Source organism: Saimiri boliviensis, chromosome 13, assembly GCF_048565385.1.
Source record: "Saimiri boliviensis isolate mSaiBol1 chromosome 13, mSaiBol1.pri, whole genome shotgun sequence".
NCBI classification, from domain to species: Eukaryota; Metazoa; Chordata; class Mammalia; order Primates; family Cebidae; genus Saimiri; species Saimiri boliviensis.
The window spans coordinates 100,461,616-100,487,945 of record NC_133461.1 but is presented as its reverse complement, the minus strand read 5'-3'; the positions used below and the strand labels follow the sequence as shown (position 1 = coordinate 100,487,945).

General features: G+C 44.8%; 1 protein-coding gene across 1 annotated transcript in view; it reads right to left on the bottom strand.

The window, feature by feature from the left end:
• DOCK5 (dedicator of cytokinesis 5) overlaps positions 1 to 25,575 on the bottom strand; it is a 224,933-nt gene extending 199,358 nt beyond the window's left edge. Inside the window, exon 1 of the mRNA XM_074384078.1 lies at positions 25,349 to 25,575. Within this exon, the coding sequence (XP_074240179.1) occupies positions 25,349 to 25,391 (43 nt within the window). The 5' untranslated portion in view covers positions 25,392 to 25,575. The remainder of the gene's footprint in view (positions 1 to 25,348) is intronic.
• Between the last annotated feature and the right edge of the window lie 755 nt (positions 25,576 to 26,330).

Sequence of the window (26,330 nt, the reverse complement as noted above, 5' to 3'; positions counted from 1 at the left end):
ACCCTTCTTTAAGACCCAAGTCAAAAGCTCACCTCCCTTTCACTGAGCACTTACTAGGTGTGTGCCAGGCCCTGTGTGGAAAGCTTTCTAGGTTCTCAAACACTGTCCTTCCAATGCTGTGGGAGGTTCTAATAACATCCCCACTGCATGGGTGATAAAACTGGCCTTGTTCCCTGTGGCCTTGCCTGACCTCTCCAATAGAAAGTACTTACTTCCTCTCCTGAAACTCTGTGTGGCACTTTCTGTGCTTCTCTTATGAAACCAGCAATTCTCCTACGTGAATAAAATAATTGAGACATAATCCTATCCCCTATGCTCCACTGTTAAGCTCCCTAAAGACAGGGATATGAGATCCCAATGATTCTCTAGAAAGCAGGCTATCCAGGTGCCTTTGACACAACCAGGTTTGAGGACCACTGTCTTACTAAAGCAACCCATTGTTGGTAATGAACCAATGAATGGTTCTACGAAATGAATGGGTGGCTCATGAATTAACCTTTATTATTAGATGTTATTTGAGTATAGACAACTGCTTTTCCAGTAGACACAGAACTACCCCCACCCCAGCTCTGCCAATACCTCAAACCTGTCTCCCACCTGCCCCTCCCTCTCCCCTCATTCAGCTCCAGGAACATAATGCTCTTATTTTAGATTTGCATGGTTCAATCCCTCTTTTTTTTTTTAAGAGACAGAGTCTCGCTCTGTAGCCCAGGATGAAGTGCAGTAATGAAGGGTGGAGTGCAGTGGTACAACCTCCATCTCCCAGGCTCAAGCAATTCTTGTGCCTCAGCCTCCCAGGTAGCTGGAATTACAGGTACATGCCACCACACCCGGCTAATTTTTGTATTTTTTAGTGGAGATGGGGTTTCTCCATGTTTTGGCCAGACTGGTCTTGAACTCCTGGCCTCAAGTGATGCATCCACCTCGGCCTCCCAAAATGCTAGGATGACAGGTGTGAGCCACCACACCCAGCCTCAATCTTTTATTCACATCTTTTCCCACAAGTCCCCTCTTCAGAGCCCTTATCTGACCACCCTGACTCGATGACAGCACCCGCCCCATCACTGTCTATGGTATTACTGTGCTTTATCAATGTTTTCAAAGCCTTGATTGCTGACATCATGCCATACATACTTTGCATTTATTAACTGTTTCTCCCCACTTAGGATGAACACATCCAGAGGTTACAGAGGGCCAGTGCAGTGCCTCATGCCTGTAATCTCAGCACTTTGGGAGGCCAAGGCAGGAGGATCACATGAAGCCAAGAGTTCAAGACTAGCCTGGGCAAAATAGCGAGGCCCCATCTCTACTATATGTAATTAGCCGGGCATGGTGGCACACACTTGGAGTCCCAGCAGCTCAAGAGGCTGAGGCAGGAGGATCACTTGAGCCCAGGAGTTCAAGGCTGCAGTGAGCTATGAGGTCACCACTGCACCCTAGTCTAGATGACAGAGTGAGACTGAGACCCTGTCTCTAACAAAAAAGAAGTATGGAGTCTTTTGAGGAAAACACATGAGTCTCCCATGTTGCCTTCTGCATGAAATGCTGGCAGGGCAGGCTTGCCTGTTGTTGAGGGCAGACGTGAGAGCCTACCTGACATTCTGGGTTCCTTCCAAGATCCAATGTCTCAGAAAAACGCAATTGTAGGGATAAAAAAAAAAACCTCAGACACCATCTCTTGCAAGACTTCTTTTTAAGCTGGGATCCTTGAGTCCCCAAAGATTTGTAAACTTGCTCAAGTTGTATGTGGAATGTCATCGACACACATGCACCATTTTCTGTGGAAAGAATCTACAGCATTCATTACAGTCTCAAAGGACCTTTACCTCTTAAAAAGTTAAAATTCTCTTGGCAACATCCTTCATTATAGATGAAGAAGCAACTTCTGGAAGGGCAAACAGCTGGTTAGTAGCAGAGTCTGAAGCGGAATTCACATGTGCTGATTTCTAAGTGGTCTCTTGCCTCCATCCCACTCCCTCACAATATTTGCATATTGAAAGGAAGGTTCCTTCCCTGGCACTGCCAGACTGGCATCCTGGACCACTGGCCTCCCAAAGTAGCGACCTCATTGTGTGTCTGCCTAAGCCTCAGGCAAGAACCACTACACGTGACTTTCCCCTTCCTAACAATTTAATTATTCACAAACTTGCGTGTGGTGAGAACATGAGACAGGGATGAAGGCGCAAATGTGTTCTGAGCCTCCTTCAAATGGCATTTCATACTAGAGCCATGCACCCCTGGCATCTTCACAGACCCTCCCCACCAGATGCCCTCCGCAGATAAAGAACTCATTTGCCTTTCCCTGCTGCTAATGGCTCCCATTTTCTTGTGATTTTCTGTAATGGTAAATGCCAACAAAACATCACCCCACCACATTTTCCTACTGGCTATTCTTTCAGTAGCATGAATTCCAAACCAGCTCTGCTGGAATGAAAAAGAATGAAAAAATAATAATCACAAGCCATTTGGAAGGAGTGCAGGGAGGGAGGGAAGGCAAAGAAATGAAGGTCAGGGGCATATTTTAACCTCAATCAGATGCACATGATTGGTCCTCTACTCTTAAGAAATTTGCTATACAGGCATACCTAAGAGATACTGTGGATTTGCTTCCAGACTGTGTAATAAAGCAAATATTGCAGTAAAGCTAATCACACAAATTTTTCGGTTCTCCGGTTCCTATAACACTTATGTCTACACTACAGTCAATTAAGCGTGTAATAGCATTATGTCTAAAAAGTGTACAGACCTTAATTTGAAAAATATTTTATTGCTAAAAAAATGCATATGCTCATCTGAGCCTTCAAGGACTCCTAATTTTTTGCTGGTGAAGGGCCTTGCTTTGATGTTAATAACAGCTCATGGATCAGGGTGGCAATTGCTGAAGGTTGGGGCAGCTGTGGCAATTTCTTAAAATAAGACAGCAATTAAGTTTGCCAGATCAACTGATACTTCCTTTCACAAAATATTCCTCTATAACATGTGATGCTATCTGATAGCATTTCACCGACAGTATGACTTCTTTCAAATTTGGAATCAATCCTCTCCAACTTTGCCCACTGCTTTGTCAACTAAGTTTATGGATTACTCTAAACCCTTGGTTGTCATTTCAACAGTGTTCACAGCATCTTCACCAAGACAGAGTCCATTGCAAGAAACCAATTTCTTTGCTCATTGATAAGAAACAACTCTTATCTGCTCAAATTTTATCATGAGATTGCAGCAATTCAGTCACATCTTCAGGCTCCACTTCTAATTCTAGTTCTCTTGCCATTTCCACAACATCTGCAGTGATGTCCTTCACTGAAGTCTTGAAGCCCCCAGAGTCATCCATGAGAACTGGAATCAATTTCTTCTATACTCTTACAAACATTGATTTTCTGACCTCCTCCCATGATTCGCCAGTATTTTTAGCGGCATCAAAAATGGGGAATTCTTTCCAGAAGGTTTTAAATTTACCATACCTAGAACCATCAAAGTAATGACTATTTATGGCAGCCACAGTTTCATGAAATGTATTCTTTTAAATAATCAGACTTGAAAGTTCAAATTATCCCTGGATCCATGGGCTGCAGTACTGATGTTGTATCAGCAAGCATGAAAACATTCATCTCCTTATACAACTCCATCAAAGCCCTTGGGTGACCTGGTGCATTGCCAATGAGCAGTAATATTTTGAAAGAAATCTTTTTTTTCTCAGCTGTAGGTCTCAATAGTAGGTTTAAAATATTCAGTAAACCATGCTGTCAGCAGATGGACTGTCATTCAGACTTTGCTATTCCATTTATAAAGCACAGGCAGAATAGATTTAGTATAATTCTTAAGGGCCCTCAGATTTTCAGAATGGTGAATGAGCACAGGTTTGAATTTAAAGTCACCAGCTGCATTAGCCCCTAACAGGAGGGTCAGCCTATTCTTTGATGACCATCACTGAATTCTCCTCTCTAGATATCAAAGTTATAGAAAGCATCTTCTTACAATAGAAGGCTGTTTCATCTACACTTAAAACACACTGTTAGTGTAGCCACTTTCATCAGTATCTTCACTAGATCTTCTGGATAACTTGCTACAACTTCTCTATCAGCACGTGCTGCCTCACCTTGCACTTCTATGCAATGGCAATGGCATCTTTCCTTAAACTTCTTTCATTAAACTTCATGAACCATTGCTTTACTGATTAACCATGAATCTTATGGTCAATGAATAAAGTGAGTTGCTCTAGAAGGAGATACGCCTGCATTCACAGAAAGTGCTGCTAAGTACCCTAAGTTGCCACATAAACTTTTTCAGTGATGCCATTGTATTGCAAGGAACAGAGACTCACTCGAGTTGCCTCAGAAAAGGGATGTTTTAGACCTGGACTTGGAAAGCTGCTAAATACTGGGGCCACTATAGGGCTGTAGGGTTTCTCCACATCTGCTCCCCTCTCTCTATTAATCAGCTTTTTAAGCTTCCTTGTGGTTTCCATTCATAATGTTGGCTTCCACATGACTTTAGATTGACACTGACTCAACTCCCAGGTGACATCCTTTTAGGTTTTGCTCCTATGGCAAAATGTATTGGGATTCCTTCTTTCAAATTCCCAGGAGAAGGAACCTGATTGAGCACATATTTCTTTGGGTCAAACCGTATGTCATTGTCCAGGTTACAGAATGGCCTCTGGGTAGTGTGTCCACCCGTGGACAATCAGGGATGGCCATAGGAATCTTAGATGGTATAAAACAAGGCTACCTAGGCCTTCCCCGGGTCTTCTGCCCAGGCTGTGGGCACACAGGTACTGTAACTATGAATCATGTAAAAACTAGCCCAGGTTTTTCACAGAATGCTGGAGCAAACTTGTACTAGTTTGTGAGGGCCACATGTTAATTTTTCAGGAATTCTGTGAGCTATCTGTTAATCCACTGCTAGTCTGAAATTGGCCCCTGTGGGAGTATTTACACCACAGATATTGGGAAATGCTACAAATTCAGTTTTTTTTTTTTCTCCCACTCTAGAGAGCGAGTTTACCAGCTCACCACTGCAGCACGAATGCTTAAAGAGGAAGAAAAAAAAATCAAGGTAAACAAGTCTTTCCACAATCTGACACAATCTATATCATTTTCCTCTTTTCTGCTTCACCCACCCTTTGCTTCAGCCATAATGGACAACTTCCTCATTATCCACTTAGCAAAAATACCTGTGTCAGAGCCAAGGCTCCCACGGTGCCAGGTCCTCAGCCTTCCTAAACCCAATGTCCATCCCTATAAAGCTCAACTTATTCTCTGAAGCTTCCCCAACTCACTCAATTAGAAAAACTTCAGCTTCTCTAAACTCCCATAACCCCAACTGAACTTTTTTGCAACTTTTTTCATGTTCAGCCTTCCTTTCCCTGGAGTTATTTATGGCTTTATACATTGGGGTCTTTTAATTCATTATAAACTTCCCACAAACAGAATTTGTGTCCACTTCTCTTAAGTGTTAAGAGATAATGCAACAGCATTATCCCTGAGTATTCCAAGTGCTGAGCATATACCTGATATTCAGATACCTGGTGAACAGGTAAAGAATGAACACAGAGCACTTATTTGCATGAGCCTCCAGTAACCCATCCATGTCTCTCTCCCCTTCCCACACCTGCAATTCTAGACCTGCGAACTCATGAGTTCCCAAACTGTTTTGGGCCCTGAAAACTGAATCAGTAACAGCAGGATTTTCAAAAAGTTGCTAAAGGCATTTATCTGATGTGTGTATGAATTACTTTCAGTAGATTCAAATGCCTGTAAAAGAGTGGGGGAAATCAAGGGTTCAACCACAGAGATTAAACTTTGATCTGGCAACAGTGGGCTCATATTTCAAATAACATTCAACTCCCTGTGTCTCAGTCAGCTCAGGCTGCCATAACAAAATGCCACAGACTGTGTGGCTTAGGTAACAGAAATGTGTTTTCTCAGAGCTTTGGAGACTATAAGTCCAAAATCAAGCTACCATCGTGGTCAGTTTCTGGTGAGGACTCTCTTCCTGCCTTGTAGATAGCCACCCTCTCACTGCATCTTCACATGGCACAGAAAGAGAAAGAGAAAGAGAGAGAGAAAAACAGAGAAAGAGAGCACATGAGAGAGCTCTCTTCTTATAAAAGAAGAAAAGAAACCAGGCATGGTAGCTCACATCTGTAATCCTAGCATTTCAGGAGGCTGAGGCAAGAGGATTGCTTGAGGCCAGGAGTTCAAGACCAACCTGGCCAACATAATGAGACACTGCCTGTACTTCTATTAATTTTTTAATATCAAATTTAAAAAAGTCTTTTAAAAAAAGCACTAATCCCCTCATGAGGGCCCTACCACAACCTCATCTAAACCTAATTATCTCCCAAAGGCCCCACCTCCAAATACCATCACACTAGAGGCTCAGGCTTCAATACAGGAATTTGTGAAGGATATAATTCAGTCCATAGCACCCTGTTAAAACCAGTCTCCATTTAAATACTTTGGGAAAGACGACTGAGAGATTTGGGGAAATCTGAGACCTGGAAACCAAATGAAAAAGATCACAAGTTCAGCCTCAGATGGAGAAAATTAGTTCTTCCTCTTATGTATGACTTAGCCAGTCTGAAGAGTATATGAAAGCCACCAAGAAGTCAGCAGGAAAACTACTGGCTTACCATTGGCATGGGAAGAAAATCTGGCCATAAAGTAATGGGGTTCTTTGCACCAAAGCTTCTGTAGACAGTCTCCTGAGTAAGTCTTCAGCCAGAAAGTTCAATGGCATGTCAACTTTAGATCTTAGCAGTTTTTCGTCCATCAATGTGGCCTTACAGGCACTACTTAATTCATTTGCAGAAATGTTCAACAACTGAAAATTCATCACACTCTGAGAATCTAGGAGGTAAAAGAAAATATTATCTCTGCTTTGCAGATGCAAAAAACTAAGCTAAAAAGAGTCAAACCACTTGGTTGCCACTGTAACAGAGGTTAAAATACAAACCCAACTTCCTAATCCCGGTATCAGTACTTCTCTGTTAGTTTCACTCCATGCGCTATCCTCCAAAAACCTAAATGCCCCTAAAACAAGTGATTTCTATGAAGTCAATTAATTCCTGAAGCTTCATCGAAACCCATGCTATTAAATTGGCAAAGAATTCTAAGAACTGAGGCAGACAAACAAACATGCTATAAGTAACTATTTCTGCAGGAAAAACAAACCAAATCTCTAATCTTCCAGAAGTATAAAACCCTGTCACTCAAGGCTGGTGATAAAGCAAGAAGATAAAGATATCTAAAACGAATGAACATGTTTGATTTTAGATATTTCTATTTCCTCCATCTGTATTTTTTGATAGGAGCAATTTTAGGAAGACAGGACCACTGAGATGCTGTACTTTTCCTAAGGTTTTACAACTGTTAGCTAACATCTCCTCTACATGGAATTTTGTACTTTGGACCCTAAAAGAAATTAAACCAAAAGTAAAGTGGGGGGAGAGAAAATAAAAGCAAAAATCAGTATGTGCATACAACCTCCCTGACAGACTCCAATCTGATCTTTAAAAAAGAGTCTTTTGGGCACACATGAGAGGCTCTCTCTTTCCCTGGTCTAAAATCTATCCCCATGCCACCACACTGTAACTGAATCAAATGCCACCAGAGGAGAGGGATACAGGGTTTGCTTTACAGAGTGAGTATTTGTTTTTGAAATAAGTCATGTTGTCAAAATCAGGGCTGAGCACATATACCCATTTCTCATTCAGGAAAGAAAATATAAGACATTCAAAATTTCCAAGGCTCTTGGCTTAGATCACAGCTCAAACATGAAAAGAATTCTTCTGTAGCCTCAAACCAGTTCTGAATTTGTGAGCTCACCAGAGGACCTCCCTGAAGCTATCAAACAATTTGAAAACAATCTTGAACAGCAACTCTACTCCTGCCAAAGAGAAACTGGATGCTACCCTCTGCCAAGCCATGCAAGGACCTCCTGAAAAGTGATGCCAGGATATTCTATATGAAAGCAACTCTTTAATTCAAGAAGACATTAGTATTCTTGGATCTAAGGCAGGCTTTCAGGTACATAAGATAGTCATTCAGGATTCTCTCATCAACGGATGCCTGTCCTCGGATTCTATGATAATCCGGTTGGTAAGACACGAAATAGCTGACCAAGAGCTACAGGTCACACGTCCATGAATTCATAACAATGGAGATGTATTTTATAGCACTCTTATCAAGCCAAAGAAAAGAAAAGCAGCATTATGAAGCCCTGCCTCCTGCTTCTATGTGTGTTTCTATAGACTCTATCTTACACAGTCGTCTCCCAGTGTCCCCCGTGTCACATGGCTTCAGGTACCCAACGTCTAAAAATATTAAATAAAAATTCCAAAAAAAACTGCCGGGGTATTGCAGTGATGTTCAGGTCACCCTTATTTTATTTAATAATGACCCCAAAGTGCAAGAGTGGTAATATTGGCATATTGTTTTGATCATTCTTTTTTATTGTTATTGTTGATAACTTCTTACTGTGCCCAATAAGAAATTCAGCCTTATCCTAGATATATTTGTACAGAAGAAACATGGTATAATCCACACACACATTATCTGCAGTTTCAGGCATCCCTTCAGGATAAGGGAGGACTACCGTGTGATCCTCACCACCATCCAGCTCAGCGAGTCCCTGGAACACAGAAGGTGCTCAGTGAACATGGGCTTCCTCAGAGCAGTGAGGTAAGTTAGTGGCAGTGAATGGGCATTCACACTCAAGGTGGCATGACTCAGAACATTCATGTTAGTTTGTTGTGTCTGCATTCATTCATTCATTCCTTCCTCTTAGGGTCCCAGGCTGTTCTAAGCCAGTGAGTATCCCCACAAAAGCACAGGATCAGAAAGCAAGAGTCCCATCACCCAGAGATCCCTGGGAATTCAAATATTTTCCAGGGACAGGCACAGTGGCTCACACCTGCAATGCCAACACTTTGGGAGGCCAAGGCAGATAGATTGCTTGAGGCCAGGAGTTCAAGACCAGCCTGGCCAACATGGCAAAACCCCATCTCTTCTAAAAATACAAAAACTAGCTGGGGGTAGTAGCACACACCTGTAATCCCAGCTACTAGCAAGGCTGAGGGATGAGAATCACTTGAACCTGGGAGGCAGGTGGTTGCAGTGAGCTGATATGGTACCACTGCACTCCCGCCTAAATGACAGAGTGAGACGCTGTCTCAAAAAGAAATACATATATATTTTTTTCCAGGAAGATGGAAGACTCTTGCACGGTAAGACTATTTCTGGCCATAAGGCTCTAAATTAAAAATATACTCAAATCTATTCTGAACTTTGAGGATAGGTTCTGAGCCAACCAATATTAACTACTTGGTAATCAGCCCTGCTCTGCAAACAAAGCCACCTGATTGCCAGCAAGGGTACTGTCAGGGAGGCTGCAACTGAGCAAACTTTCAGATAGCAATCAGGTACTGCCCACTGTACCAGGAAGTGTGCTAATCTTATTCCTACCTTCTTACTTGGCTTACGGCCTTCTATGACTTCATAAGGCAAAGAGTAATAAAAGTTAGGAGACTTGCACTTCAAAAATCCCAGCCACAAGCAACTACTCTCCAGAACTTCACTCTGCAGCCTGTGGCTCTTGCGTCTACTTGACAATTCTGATTTCAAGCATGGTTTGGCTGCCTGGCTCCACAGCCTGGAGGAGTAAAATTAGTAGCCAGTGTTCTCATGTTAGCTTAACCTGTTGCCCTGAACAAGTCAACATCTGTATCCCAATCTCCTTCGGTAACTCACACACACACATACACGCATGCACGCATACACACATATATATATTTTTGAGACAGAGTCTCGCTCTGCCACCCAGAATGGAATGCAGTGACACAATCTTGGCTCACTGCAACCTCCACCTCCCAGGTTCAAGCAATTCTCCTGCCTCAGCCTCCCAAGTAGCTAGGACTACAGGCGCGTGCCACCATGCCTGGCTAATTTTTTTGTATTTTTAGTAGAGACACGGTTTCACCATGTTGGCCAGGATGGTCTCAATCTCCTGACCCTGTGATCCACCCACCTTGGCCTTCCAAAGTGCTGGGACTACAGGTGTGAGCCACCAAGCCCGGCCTCAGACATATTTTTTAAAAACATGTGATATTAGTGATACTGTTGGACTATACACATAATTATATTTAAATGTTTTCATTACTGAAATACTTTGTTTTATGTAATGCTAGACCAAGTGTTTTATATACCATGGGACTAAGTATTACCTTATCAAAGTAACATAATCACATTATACTTTATTATCTTCGAACAGAGAGAGTAAACAATGCCTGAGGCTAATGGTTTATTCACCATGAAATAGCCATTTAGATACTTAAACAACCAACAAATTAACACTACAATTAATAAATGTATTTCTATGAGTTTTAAAAATTAGAATCATAAAGAGATGAGACCAGCACAGGTATGTTTTATTTTGCCCTTTATTGAAGGAACATCTTGGATCTGGTTTTTGATGATTAACAAAGAGATGGTTATAAGGAATTAACTGAATGGCAGAAAGCAAAATGTATTAAATTATAGATGGTCTATTCTAAGGCCCTGAAGATGTGCTCTTATGTTTTCTGCTAAGAGTGTTCACTGTGTTATCTTTCATACAGCTAGAATCAATTGTTAATATGGTATTAAGTGGGGTCCTGACACATTTTGTTCAGTATCGGTAACAACTCAGTACCATTTTTTGAAAAGATCATCCTTCAACCACTACATGCAACTGTCACCTTTGTCAACACTTTGTCCATCCCTGAGCCAGATTCTTTTTAATGGCTGTATAGTTTTCCATGGTATGTATATGCTATAAATTACTAAATCCATCCCCAATTAGTCAACACTTAACAAGTGTCCACATTTTTGGTTTAAATAATGCTGCAATGAATAACCTTATCCATGTATTATTCCCCATATGTGCAGTATATTTGTAGGATAAACTCCAAGAAATGGAATTGCTAAGTCAAAGGGTATGCACATTTTTTATTTTAATCAATACATGATAGAAGTTATACCAATTTTAACTGGAATTCTCAAGCCACAGTGAACTCCAAAGTATTATGGTAAGATACGGCACATTACCATTGCAGTTACACCAAAGTTCCCAACATTTTTAGCCCTTAAGAATCTTTTATAAAAGACCTCAAATGTGTAACGATGCTTCCGTATCCACTGACTGAAAGTATATATAACCATTGCAAATTCATAATCTATAACAAATTATGCCATCATAACACGACAGACAGGCCGCCTCCGCTTACGGTAAACAACAAGGGCAGCTTGCTATTTCTGCTCTGAAAGAAGCTCAAAGCCCAGCACTAGCACCTCTGTTCTATGCAGGTAGATATTGCCCCATTTCAAGAGTTTGCTTCCGATGGAGAATGACAGTGGTAGTCTCTGCATGAGAAGAGGCTGCATCTACTCCTTTATGGTAAAGCTGTCTGCTCCCAGCAAAGAGAACAGAGCAGAAGTCGGCTGGGTGCGGTGGCTCACACCTGTAATCTCAACACTTTGGGAGGCTGAGGCAGGAGGATCACGAGAGGTTAGCAGTTCGAGACTAGCTTGGCCAACATGGTGAAACCCCCATCTCTAATAGTATACAAAAATTAGCTGGGTGTGGTGGCAAACGCCTGTAATCCCAGCTACTTGGGAGGCTTGCCTGATCCTAAGGAGAATCGCTTGAACACAGGAGGCGGAGGTTGCAGTGAGCGGAAATGGTGCCACTGCACCCCAGCCTGGGTGACAGAGCGAAATTCCAACTCAAAAAAAAAAAAAAAAAAAAAAAAAAAAAGAGAGAATACAGCAGAAATGGAAGCTGAAGGAGAAGGCGCTTCCTCAAACTTTTCCTAAGTCTTCAGAACATGGCCTCGCATTTTCTTTGAAATACAGGTCTGAAAAAGTAGAAATGTTCTCTCACTTTCAGGTTACTATTATAATCCTTTATTAGCAATACATGTCCCTTTCTTCACCCCTTATGATGTTCATTCTCAAATATGCCTGTGATGTAGTGACAATGCCACATTACTTATTAATTTTGCAACTGATATCACGTCCATACCACAGTGCTAAGGTCTGAAACCACTTGAGAAGTCAGTGGCCAAACTGTGAAACCCACCGTGTCACTTCCACGTTGCAGGCTCAAACGTCCCCAAACATACTTCCTTCCCAGAACTCTTAAAAAGGGGAAGATATTTAACAGTTGAACCTTCCTTATAATAAAACTTACACCTGGAAAAAAATCCAGGGAGACAAAGGCATCTTCTCCTTTGAATAGAGAGGGGAGAGTTTACTCTTGGAACCTTTAAGGAGATCTGATTGTAACAAACTGCTCTCTCCAGAGCTGTAAATAAAGAGAAAGAGAGCAGCTAGAAAACAAGTTGAAACAAAAATTTGCTACTAGCTGTGTAACTTTCAGATAAGTCATCTGATACCTATGGGGCTTTTTTTCTTCTGATAAAACAAGGGTGTTAGCCAAGAGGTGATGCTTACAAACTCCAGCTCTTAGTAGCTTCTGATTCTACATTTGCAAGAGGGCAAAACTGTTAGATTTTTTACTTTTGAGATTGAGTGTCACTCTGTTGCCCAAATCTCAGCTGGCACGATCTCAGCTCACTGCAACCTCTGCCTCCTGAGTTCAAGTGATTTTTGTGCCTCAGCCTCCTGCATAGCTGGTATTATGAGCAAACACTGCCACATCCAACTAATTTTTATATTTTTAGTCCAGATGGGGTTTCACCACACTGGCCAGGCTGGTCTCAAACTCCTGACCTCAGGTAATCTACCCATCTCAGCCTCCCAAAGTGCTGGGATCACAGGTGTGAGCCACCATGTCCAGCCGTGAGTTAGTCTTACAACTGGTCTCTGGCAGGGAAGATTGGGTCATGAGAGCCACCATTGTTCCAGGCTCACAGGAAGTACACATCAAATACGATGCAACCTGTTACAAGTATACAGGTAACAAACCCGTCAGGAGGGTGCATTCTAATGCACCTTGGCTGAGTCAGCAAGGAGTTATTTTCAAGAAGGAATTAATCTCCACTGTGATTTCCTTCCCTCAAGCTGCTTTAAAAGACAAAGACACAGGCATGGTGGCTCATGCCTATAATCCCAGCACTCTGGGAGGCCAAGGTGGGCAGATCACAAGGTCAGGAGATTGAGACCATCCTGGCTAATGCAGTGAAACCCTGTCTCTACTAAAAATACAAAAATTAGCTGGGCATGCACCTGTAGTCCCAGCTACTTGGGAAGGTGAGTCAGGAGAATCGCTTGAACCCAGGAGGGGAAAGGTGCAGGGGGCCGAGATTGTGCCACTGCACTCCAGCCTGGCAACAGAACAAGACTCCATCTTAAAAAAAAAACAAAAACAAACACTCTCACCATCCTTAGAGAGAGGGCATCTTTGGGGTCCAACTAGCATCTGATGTGGACAATAACAGGGTTTAATCAGCTTTGGAAATGTGAGAGCAAATGGCACATTTGGGAAAAGGTGGATAATGACCGTGAACCCATTCGAACAACAGTGGCTTTGCAATGGCACAGAGCATTGTTGACAGACAAAGCCCACTTCTGTCTCCTGATCGGGAAGTGGCTGCCAGCATTCGGACAATCGTTTGAGTGAGCCTGGGCTCTGAGAGGACATGGCCCAAACATTACTTGGAAAAATACAATTAACACGCTCATCCACATCTCTGCCTCAAAATAATTTCTCAAAAAACACTTTTTTAAAGCTTGACAATAAAAACCCCATTATTCTTGAGGTATGCTGGTGTAGTTATAAATCAGTCAAAGGATTTCCAAACGACTTACTATGTCCTTTAGTGTCCACACAGAAAGCAGGCATATTCCTGGTGATTCCACCTATTTGAGGAAGGAAAAAACAATTTTTCCTTCTACTGATTTTTTTTTTTTTTTAAATAATAGACGTGGTCTCAGTATATTACCCAGGCTGGTCTCAAACTCCTGGGCTCAAGCAATCCTCCAGGCTCAGCCTCCTAAAGTGCTGGGATTACAGGCATGAACGACCTCAGCCAGCTGAAATATTTAGTGAAAAACAAACTACGTATTCCTTGACCATAGACACATGGTTCAATTCTGCTACAACTCATTCCCAAGAACTAGATCATTCCTTTTTTTTCATTCTTTTGAAAGTACTAAAATCTTTTATATGCATTGAATTATAATGATAATGTCACTGCATTGAATACTGCTGGAAATAAGCTACAAGTTAGAAAAACTGCTTTATGGTAAAATCAAGTACAATGATATTTAATTCCTTACACTCAAACCCCACTGATTTGTCTCTTGAAATTTAGATGAGGAGAAAACACAAATTAATTTATATTGTCAGCGAACATGATAGCTATATGGCAGCTAAGGCCACAACAAAAATGTAGACAGAGTAATGTTCGAGTAACCACAACTTCAAAGCCCCTCGCCAGTATTCTATGTTACTTCTTCTTCTTCTCCAAATTACTTGTGATCTCTCAGATTTTTTTCTTTAATTATTGAGTGTACAGTACATAGGATCTTTTTGCAAGGAACCTCAGCTCCGTGTAATGGAAAGGGGAAATAACAGACGAATCTAGATGTCTTTTTTCTTCCATGAGACTGCAACTTCTTTCCTCTCCAATTCACGTGCTCAGCACAGCACCAATCCAATGACTCAGAAACTCCCAAATCACGTGACCGCCATGCACAAGCATTTTCTTTCCAGGTAGCCAAGTCTGCAATGCTCCTTCCTCCATAAAGCCTCCATAAATAATAATCAAAGAATAAAAAAGCAAATCCCAGCTCTTCCATCTGATAATGCAACAGTTAGGATTCTAAGTCCTCTCCCACCCCACATGACTCACGTTATCTTTTGCGTACGTAGCTTATTAAATCTACTTTCTCAATTACTTGAATGTCCCTTTCTCTATGCCTTTGACGTTTCTCTCATGGGAAGCACACACAGAGCAGTATTTTCCAAAGTGTGGGCAAAATCCTGCGGATGGTAAGGAAGATAAACTTAAATAGATGACGGGTCAGCATTCATGTATTCATACGGTATATATTTACTGAACACTTACTATGATCCAGGGGCTGGGACACGCTGATGAAATAGAGTTCGTGTGGCCAGGCGCGGTGGCTCATGCCTGTAATCCCAGCACTTTGGGAGGCTGAGGCGGGCGAATCACAAGGTCAGGAGTTCCAGACTAATATGGTGAAACCTCTTCTCTACTAAAAAAAATACAAAAACTAGCTGGGCATGGTGGCACACACCTGTAGTCCTAGCTACTTGGGAGGCTGAGGCAGGAGAATCACTTGAACCCAGGAGGCAGAGGATGCAGTAAGCTAAGATTGTGCCACTGCACTCCAGCCTGGGCAATAGAGGGAGACTGTCTCAAAAAAAAAAAAAAAAAAAAAACAACACAAACAAAAAAGGGTTTGTGTCCTCATAACTTTACATTCTAGTATGGGAGACAGACAGTAAACACTAATGAATAAATAAAGGAAAAGGGCTAGATATTCTGAGGTGTCGACAAGGAGGTGGGATGATACAGCTAGGGTACTTCTCAGAGAAGCTTCTCTCTAAGCAGGAAATACCTGCAGGAAGACCTAAATACAACCAGAGAACTGCACATCTAAAGCTCTAGGGAAACATTCCACGAGAGGGAGGAGCAAGTGCCAAGGTCCTGAGTCAAACTGAGCTTGGCAAGTTCAAAAACCAGAAATGAAGCTGGTACGGCTGGAAGGCAGGGAGGAAAAGAGGTAGGCAGCACGTGTGATCCCACAGGGCCTAGAGGGTATGGCCAGGAACTTCAGTGCCATTCCAACTGCAAGGGGAAAGCAGGGGCGTGGCAATGTCAGGTTCTTGCCTTTAGAAAGTTCCTCTTGGCTGGGCTTCGTGGTTCATGCCTGTAATTCCAGCACTTTGTGAGGGTAAGGAGGGAGAAACACTTGAGGCCAGGAGTTCAAGACCAGACTGGGCAATAAAGAAAGACCCTCATCTAAAAAAAAAAAAAAAAAAGTGGTAAGGACTCTAGTTAGAAGACCATTGCAGCTGGGTATAGTGGCTCATGCCTGTGATCCCAGCACTTTGGGAGGCCAAGGCGGGTGGATCACTTGAGGTCAGGAGTTCAATACCAGCCTGGCCAACATGGTGAAACCCCATATCTACTAAAAATGTAAAAAATTAGCAGGGTGGAGTGATGTACACCTTTCGTCCCAGCTACTCGGGAGGCTGAGGCAGTAGAATCACCTGAACCCAGGAGGTGGAGGTTGCAGTGAGCCAAGATTGCCCCACTATACCACTATACTTCAGCCTGGATGACAAAGTAAGACTCTGTCTCAAAAAAAAAAAAAAAAAAAAAAAAAAAATCACTGCAGTAGCCCTGCGGAAGCTAATGCAAGCTTGTGTTGAAATGGAAACATAGGAGTGGTAATCTCAGGACGTATTTTGGAGGAAGGACCAAATGAACTTGATGACAGATGGAATGTGGGGTGACTCCCAGTGTTCTGCATAGGACACTGGGCAGAGAGCAAAGAATGGGAGAAGTGCATGTCTGGGGGTAGAGAGCATCCAAACTCCCGTTCTGGAAGCAGGGACTGCCTGTTAAGAAAGCTACTGGGGCTCCCAAATGTTCACTACAGCGCTGTTTATGAAAGCAAAGACCTGGAACCAACCCAAATGCCCATCAATGATAGACTGGACAAAAAAAATGTAGCATATATACGCCATGGAAGACTATGCAGCCATAAAGAAAGATGAGTTTGTATCCTTCCTAGAGACATGGATGCACCTAGGAACCATTATTCTCAGCAAACTGACACAAGAACAGAAAACCAAACACCACGGGTTTTCACCCATAGGCGGGTGATGAACAATGAGAACACCTGGGCACAGGGAAGAGCGCAACACTCACAGAGCTAGGTGGTTGGGGTGGAGGGGAAGGGAGCCGGTGACCATGGTGGGGGCGGGGAGGATGGGGAGAGATAACACCGGGAGAAATGCCTAATGTAGGCCACGGAAGGTCGGAGGGATGGAGACAGCAAACCACCGTGGCATGTACGTACCTATGCAACAATCCTGTAAGATGCAGGACGTGCACACATACCCCAGAGCCCAAATACAATAAAATAAAGAAAGAAAAGAAAAGAAAGTCACTGGGAGAGGCCCAGTGCACAGCTGGATGCGATTCCGAAGCACAAGGAAGGGGTCTGGGGTTAGGACTATGGAAGGCTGCGGCAAATGGATGGGAATGAGAGCCAGGGCCGGGGATGAGATCACCTGGTAGCAGGTAGATAAAGTAGACACAAAAGCAGCCAGGCTACGGTAAGACTCCAAGTTCTGGCAAAGCAGAGGGAAGGCAAGGAGGAGGGAGGGTGGTGATATGGGAGGAAAACCATGGAGAAACAGGATCAAAAGTCTGGCGAAGAAAATGTTTCCAAAAATAAAGTCAACTGCATCCAATCTGAGAACAAAGACACATTGGGAAAGGAAGTGATTCCATTTTCAATTTTCTTTTTTTTTTTTGAGACAGAGTCTGGCTCTGTCACCCAGGCTGGAGTGCAGTGGCGTGACTTGGCTCACCACAACCTCCACCTCCTGGGCTCAAGCGATTCTCCCACCTCAGCTTCCCTAGTAGCTGTGGTTACAGGCATGCACTGCCATGCCTGGCTAATTTTTCTAGTATTTTTAGTAGAAACAGGGTTTCACCATGTCGGCCAGGCTGGTCTTGATTTCCTGACCTTAGGTGATCCACTCCACCCCAGCCTCCCAAAGAGCTGGGATTACAGGCATGAGCCACCACACCTGGCTTCAATTATCCTTTTATGGAAATACAGTAGGTCCTCATTGCTGACGGACTCCATATTTGCAAATTCACCTACGCATTTAAATGTATATGGAACCTCAAAACCAATATTCCTGCACAAGTCCCTCACTGAGGGTAAGCAAAGTGACGCTCTGCATTCTCGTTTCTTTAATGTCTGACTTCACTATAGGCAGGTGGATTTTTATAGCCGCCTCTGCATTCGATCTGTGGCCACATAGCAATTTGCAAAGCCTCTGGAAAACTCCACAAGACGGTAATGAGAGAATGAGAATGTAAACAGGCCAGTAATGTCTTAGTATTACTGCAAAGAGAAAGTTTTCATTTCATGGACCACCCCGCCCCCCGCCCCGAACGTGTCTCCAAGACCCCACATCTCCCTGGAACATACTAAATTAAAGGGTTCTGAACAGTACCTCACAAGGAAATTTCTCAATGAACATTAATGATCTTTTCCTTTTGTTCTCAGCCTTAATGTTGTCAAAACATGAACACATTAAGGCCAGGCCTTCTTCAGGTCATTATAATTGTATAATATCTGGCACCGTGTTATGTGTTATATTAAGAGGGGGTCAACATGTATCACCGTGTTGCCCAGATAGTGCTGTAACTACTTAGCAATGTGATCCTCAGCCAAGGATACTTAATCTATCAAATCAAGGTCCTGGGATTTGAATCAGGAAAAAAAGTTACATCTCTATTTTCTGACATTCAGCACTTACTTTAATTGTGACTGTAAGCAATAAATGACAGCTGCACTAGCAGTGCCCATGATACTGTCACCAACAAAAATCACAGAGGCTGGGTGCGGTGGCTCATGCCTGTAATGGCAGGCAGATCACAAAGTCAGGGGTTTCAAGACCAGCCTGGCCAACAGGGTGAAACCCCACCTCTACTAAAAATACAAAAAATTAGCCAGGCATGCTGGTGCATGCCTGTAATCCCAACTACTTGGGAGGCTGAGGCAGGAGAATAGCTTGAACTGGGGAGGTGGAGGTTGCAGTGAGCCAAGATCACACCACTGCACTCAGGCCTGAGTGATAGTGTGAGACTCCGTCTCAAAAATAAAGTAAAATAAAATAAAATTCATAGGGATTTTTTTTTTTTTTCAGACGGAGTTTCGCTCTCGTTACCCAGGCTGGAGTGCAATGGCTCCATCACGGCTCACCTCAACCTCCGCCTCCTGGGTTCAGGCAATTCTCCTGCCTCAGCCTCCTGAGTAGCTGGGATTACAGGCACGCACCACCATGCCCAGCTAATTTTTTTTTTTTGTATTTTTAGTAGAGACGAGGTTTCAGCATGTTGAACAGGATGGTCTCGATTTCTTGACCTCGGGATCCACCCGCCTTGGCCTCCCAAAGTGCTGGGATTACAGGGGTGAGCCACCGCGCCCGGCCTGGAATTTTTATATTATATTATGGTTACTGCAGATATCTTGAAAAATCATGTATGCTCATTACTAATTCAAAATTATGATAGTTATTGATCTGTCACTAGACCTTGGTGCTTTATGCATTAATAAAGAAGTACATATATTGCAGTATCATGAACTTTGAATAACATCTTCACAGCTGTACTTGAATACAGCTGCTTTCCTTTTCGATTCTTTTTTTTACTTTATTTTATTTCTACAATGACTTGGGACTTTGTATCATACTTCAGGCACTGACAAACATTCTGAGAAAGGGGTTAACTGGCTTACCCAAATTACCAAGGATACATGTGACCAAAAAGACAACAGCCCTTGGTGTTAAGCAATTCACGTAACCTCTGCAGGCACCAAAGTTCCTATCTTTAAAAGGAGAGGATGCTTACTCCCTAAACCGCTCCCAGTTCTACCATTCCAGTTACAGTATATGGAATATGATGTCCACAGTGGAGAAGAATCAGATGGGAAACCACATACCTGAGGACATTAACAAAAAGCATGTGTCTGCGCCAGGCACAGTGGCTCACACCTGTAATCCCAGCACTTTGGGAGGCCAAAGAGGATGGATCATCTGAGATCAGGAGTTACAGTCCAGCCTGGCCAACATGGTGAAACCCCATCTCTACTAAAAATACAAAAATTAGCTGGGCATGGTGGTGCGTGCCTGTAATCCCAGCTACTCGGGAGGCTGAGGCAGGATAACCGCTTGAACCCGGGAGGCGGAGGTTGCAGTGAGCTGAGACTACGTCACTGCACTTCAGCCTGGGTGACAGAGTGAGACTCCATCTCAAAAAAACAAACAAAAACTACAAGTTTGCAGTCAGTATTAAACCAACGTTCAAAGAGCTACTCTGTGGAATTAGATACATCTAAACAACTAAAGAGCTTTAAACAAGTAAACACCTGAAGAGCTAACAGTGAAAGCAACTATTACTATTTCTCAAAACTCTCTTTTGTTACATCATTAAAATATATGTGATCACAAATCCCAACATGCAACAACGAGCTACTTTTCAAAGACTCAGACCAGGCGTGGTGGCTCAGGCGTGGTGGCTCAGGCGTGTCATCCCAGCACTTTGGAAGGCTGAGGCGAAAAGGCTGTGTGAGCCTAGGAGTTCCAGACCAACCTGGGCAACACAGTGAAACTCTGTCTTTACACAAAAATACAAAAATCAGCTGGGGGTGGTGGCACACAGCTGTAGTCTCAGCTACTCAGGGGGCTGAGGCTGGAGGATCACTTGAGCCCAGGAAGTTGAGGCTGCAGTGAGCCACGACTGTGTCACTGCACTTTATCCTGGGTTATGGAGCAAGACACTGTCTCAGAAGAAAAGAAAAGAAAAAAAATATCAGCCAGGCTCATGGCTCACCCCTGTAATCCCAGCAACTGGGAGGCTAAAGGCTGGAGGATCACTTGAGGTCAGGAGTTCCAGACTAGCCTGGACAACATAGTGAAAACTTGTCTTTAAAAAAAATTGTTTTAAAACTGAAACAAAAAATCAAATCTTACGCCAGGCATGGTGGTGCACACCGGCAGTTGCAGCAACTTGGAAGGCGGAGGTGGGAGGTTGCAGTGAGCTATGATCACACCGCGCCCCCGTCTGGGCTATGGAGTCAGACCCTGTCTCAAAAAAGCAAAGCAAAGAAAAAAAAACTTTGCAAAGACTCCATAGTCAACCTAATCTGGGGCAGCTCTTTACACAAATGGCTTGTGTAAAAGCAAACTTAAAAATAAATGTTTTCATAATCAGAAGACTATCCTGGATATTTATTACTAATGTTTGCTTTAAATTGTTTGATATCTTCATATGCTCAAACAGAAAGAGAGAGGCAGAGAGAGAACAAAGAAAGAAAAAAGACGGCGGGGCGGGGGAGCGGTGGGTGGGAAGCACATTTTCCATGTCTCCAGGAAAGAACACTTACCACTGAGCACTTCATGCTGGAGTACTACTAGAGGACCACAAATTTAAAGAATCAAATGGGGTTTCTCAACCTGGGATTACAGATGTGAGCCACCGTGCCCGACAAAAAAAAAAAAAAAAAAAAAAAAAAGGAATCAAATAGACGGGTCACCTCACTTGATGACACACAGAGACCATTGAGGCGACTTAATGCTAAACCCTGAGCCAACACTGCTGTTGAAGAACTAAGAAAGCCCAGACAGGCTGCATTTCAGTCCCTGTAGAAACGTCTAGGATATGTCAGGAACAGCAAATAGTGGCACCAAGATAAAATATGACAGGAGTGACTCCCAGCTTCAGCAGGCACCATTCGAACTGAGTCCAACACTCTATCCTCACACAGAGCAGCTTTGCAGAGGCACACTCCTCTTAGAGCACAACAGGCAAAGTCATAGCTAGCTCTGAGTCATCCAAATGCTTCCAAATGACTAGCCTATGGTTCCTTCACTCAGAAACCAAACCTGACCAGCAGACACTCAGAAAAGTCCAACAAGCCAATTTTCCCAATTATATTTAAGCAAGTCTGTCTGCTCCACGCTTCCTTGTTTTCTCAGCAGAACCTCTCATTCTCTTACTTGCAGAGATAAAGAGAGTAGGCACTCTCCCTTCCCCTAGCTAACCAAACAAAACTAAACTCATATTGGGGTGACTTAGATGTTAATGCCTAATGGGAAAAAAGAAAAGAAAAGAAGAGCATTCGGCCGGGTGTGGTGGCTCACACCTGTAATCCCAGCACTTTCGGAGGCGAAGGCGCACAGATCACAAGGTCAGGAGGTTGACAGCATCCTGGCTAACACGGTGAAACTCCCGTGTCTACTAAAAATACAAAAATTAGCCGGCCGTGGTGGCATGCCTGTAGTCCCAGCTACTCGGGAGGCTGTAGCAGGAGAATCACTTGAACCCAGGAGGCGGATGTTGTAGTGAGCCAAGATCGTGAGACTGCACTCCAGCCTGAGTGACAGAATGAGACTCTGTCTCAAAAACAAACAAACAAACAAAAAGAAAGAAACAACTGCATTAAATCACCAGAGAAGCTAAGTCGGTGTGATTTAGATCGGCACCCCAAAATCAAGGACAAGCAGATTGAATGCACCAACTTATACCTGGTACACTTCTTGAGTGCTAGGGATACAAAACCATAATGGTATGATTCACGGAACCCAAGGATGGCACAGTCCAGGAGCTGTAAGGAAGGGGCCTGAAGGTTTGGGACATTCTGACAAATAGCAAATGTGAAGGAGGGAGTAGGAATGGATTTGCACCCTCAAGGAAAGGTAAGCTGTCCCATGCAGAGTTGGGAGGGCACTCCTGGCAGGGACAAGCACAATGGGAGCAAAGTCCCAAAGGAGGGACTCTACAGGGTAGATTGCACAACAGTGGGAAGGGCAGCTAGTCTGCATGGGTCAATTAGCCAAAGAAGCCTTGAGAGAGAATGCTGATGAAGACAGGTTGAACCAGATTAGAGGAACCTTGGAAGTGAGGCTCAGAATTTATCCTGTTGACCATGAGAGGCTTCCAAGCTGGGAGGTGACATAAATGTAAGCAAGGAGGTGATATAAACAACAGTGAGTTTTAGGAATAAGCAACAGAGATTTCTCTCTTCAGTTAATTTATACTAACTGGGGGTCCTTTTGTCAAACCCAGAGCAACCAGAATCTATGCCTGGGGAAATAAGTGTTCCGCATTATATCTTGGGACAATTTGCCTAACACCTAGGCCCTAGAAATGCAATCCAAATATTTTACCTTCCCCTGACACACACACACTGTATATACACACACATTTCCACATATATGTGTGCGCATAAAATATATATGTATATACATTTTATATACATAGATAATATATATTATATATGGTGGTACACGTATATAATTATGTATGTATGTATATTATATATTATGTAATTATATATGTATATTATATATTATGTAATTATATATGTATATTATATATTATGTAATTATATATATATAAAATTATATATTTTTGTGATAGGGTCTCATAATATCACCCAGGCTGGAGTGCAGTGTAGCGATGGTGGCTCACTTCGCCCTCAACCTCCCCGGCTCAAGCGATCCTCCCACTTCAGCTTCCTCAGTAGCTAGAACCGCAGGCACAGGTAACCACGCCCAGCTACATTTTTTTCATATTTATTGTAAAGATGGCAGTTTTGCTAAGTTGCCATGCTGGTCTCGAACTCTTGGGCTCAAGGAATCCCCCTGCCTCTCCCACTCAAATTGTTGGGATTACAGACGTGAGTCACTGCACCTGGTGCAAATATTTTTCTTGACTGATAAGTGACACAGTAAACTGACTCCAGAACATAAAAACAAAAACTTAAAAACATATTATACTTGTTCCTAGGTCTATGGCAAGAAAAACCACATTTTTGAAACATGTTTGCATTAATTACGCTCAACTCAATAGTTCTGCAGAGAACTTTTAATCCTGTTAAAGTAAGAGTTGGTAACATTTCTGTAGTTACTAGGCACTGTTAAATATGCTTTCACCTAGGGGTCAGGTGAGTTGGCTCACACCTGTAGTTTCAACACTTTGGGAGGCCAAGGCAGGCAGATCATCTGAGGTCAGGAGTTTTGAGACCAGCCTGATTAACATGGCAAAACCTGTTTCTACTAAAAATACAAAAATTACCCAGATGTGGTGATGCATGCCTGTAATCCCAGCTACTTGGGAGGCTGAGACAGGAGAATCGCTAGAACGCAGACCCTGAGGCTGAAGCAACATCTCTACCCATTTCTGAGGTGCAACTAAGGGAGAGACTAAGAATCTAAAAGTAACCTGAGAGCAAAAAAGAAAACGTTTTTTGAATTCAGGGAAAACAAAGAATAATCATAAATATATAACGGATCACAACCTTAAAAAAAAAAAAAACAGCAAATATGATACTGTTAAGAAACAAAACAAAGCAAAACGAAAAAATCCTGACTCCTGGCTACAGAGTTGAAAAGCCCCTAGACACGTTAAGTATCTCTTAATTGAGACTCCACTTCATTAACCAGTGAGGTGAGGAAAAATAGGACCTCGGTACGGGAGTAAAGTCAAAGATTAAATTACAAACAGGCCAGATGAATGGACCTGAGAGGAAGTGATAAAATTCTCAACACACTCAGCCGTGTTTATGGTAGCGAATCACCGCAGGCTAACTGCCATTGTAATCACCCCACTCAGGGCAGAAATCTTCCCACCGGACCTTAACAACCTCGCTCCTTGATAAAATGCTAAAAGGAGCCTGACTTTCCACCTGGGTCAAAGCCCCCGCACATCCATTGTCAGGGAGCCAAAGCACCACCAGCAGCAACCCCTGCGCACAAGCCCGGGGCTCTCCAGCACCGCTGTTCTGAATGCCAAGTGCCCAGCACAGGGCCTGGCACCGTTTCCTTAATAAAATGTCCTTTTCTCGTCTCCAGGATGAAACTCAGGATCCGGAAGGCAGCCTTACACCCTCTCCAGACAGGCTCCGTTAAGGGATGAGTGCGCACAAACAGCCCCAGGGGCCAGCCACCCCCTTCCCGTGCCACAACTTCCTGTCCCTTCCATCACCTCCACACCGCGACTCTAGTTTCCATCCAATTCACAACTGTCATCAAGATCCCAGTCCCTGGAGGAAAGAGGGGAGGGCGGCTTTCCACCCCCAACTCCTCACTTAGGGGCGTCTGAGTTGAACCTACGAAAAGGGAGGCCAGAAAGCACTGGGACCCTGAGCGCCGGTCCCTGTGCCGACCCGGACTGGCCACCTACTCCAGGGTGAAACTCGCGCTAGGCGAACAGGGGCAAGCCACAGGGCTGCGGCCCCAAATGAGCAGCAGGCGCGCCCCCCTCGCGTTGACGTTTCTCGGGTGTGAAGTGCCGGAGCTTGGGATGCAGGCGCGGGATTACGGTCCCGAAGCTCAGCGGCACTTGGAACCACTCGGAGTCCCCACATCCTGGGCGACTTCCCCAGCAGCGCTCCCGGGAGAGGGCTCCGACCGCCCCTGACTCCCAGAGCTGCGCAGCCGGGAGGGCGGCTGGGTCGAGTCCGGGCCGGGGTCCTCCGCGGGGCTCCCCGCAAGCCTGGCAGGGCCGCTGCCCGCGAACTTGGCCGGGTGGGCCGGGCCTGGACGAGGTGGGGCGCGCACTCACCAACCCCGTACTTCTGCCTCTTGGTCGGGATCCAGCGGGCCATGGCGGCGACCTCGTCCCGCGGCGGTGGAGCGGCGACTGCGGCGGCAGCAGCGGCGACGGAGGCGGCTACAGCTCCTCGGGCTCTGGCCGCCGCGGCGCCGCGCCCCTGCGTGCCCCGGGCACTTCCGCCATGTTCCGCTAAACTTCGCTGGACTCCGCGGGCCGCCTCCCCGCCGCGTCGCCCGCGCCCGTGCCCGCGCCGCCCGCGGTCACCTGCTGGGCCGTGCGCGCCCCTCCCGGCGCCGCCCCGGCCCCTCCCGCCGGCCGCGCCCTCCGTCCGCCGGGGCCGCCTCCGAGCCGCGGGCGCCCGGCCTCTCCCGCCTGCGCCGCTCTCCGCGCTCTGCCGGGCGGGGGCCGACTGCGGCTCCGCCTCGCGCGCTTCCCAGGAGCGGCTTCCCCGGCCGGCGGGGCTCTGGCGCTGGCGGTGCCTTGCCTTTCCCCCGCCCTCCCCACGCGGCGGATACCCGGAGACTGGGTCCCGGGGGTCCGGCTCCCGGCAGAGGGCTGCTCCGGAGGCGCGAGGCGCACCCAGGCGGGCCGGGCGGCCAGGAGTGCGGGCTGCGCTCCCACGGCGCGCGCCGGGCCCTTGGGGAGCGGAAAGGATCCGCGAGAGCCGTTTCTTGCCCCGGGGCACCGCCGGTGCCTGGCACTCAGCAGGCGCGCAATAAATATGTGTTGAATGAATGAGCGGTTGACCGCTGCCTTCACCCCCTGGAGCTCGAACCCGCTCCGCGAGCTCCGGAAGCCAGACTCGGAGCGGACGGATCTCCCGGGACCACCATTTAGCCTGGAAAGCAGAACGTTTGTCCGCGGGAGAACGAGTGCGAGGGAGGCGTTCTCCTCAGAAGGATGGGACCGTTTCCTAGGGGAGCCCCTGCAGGGAAGTTGCTCGGAAAGCCCTAATTTGGAAGTCCTGTATCAACAAACTCCGGGGACCACC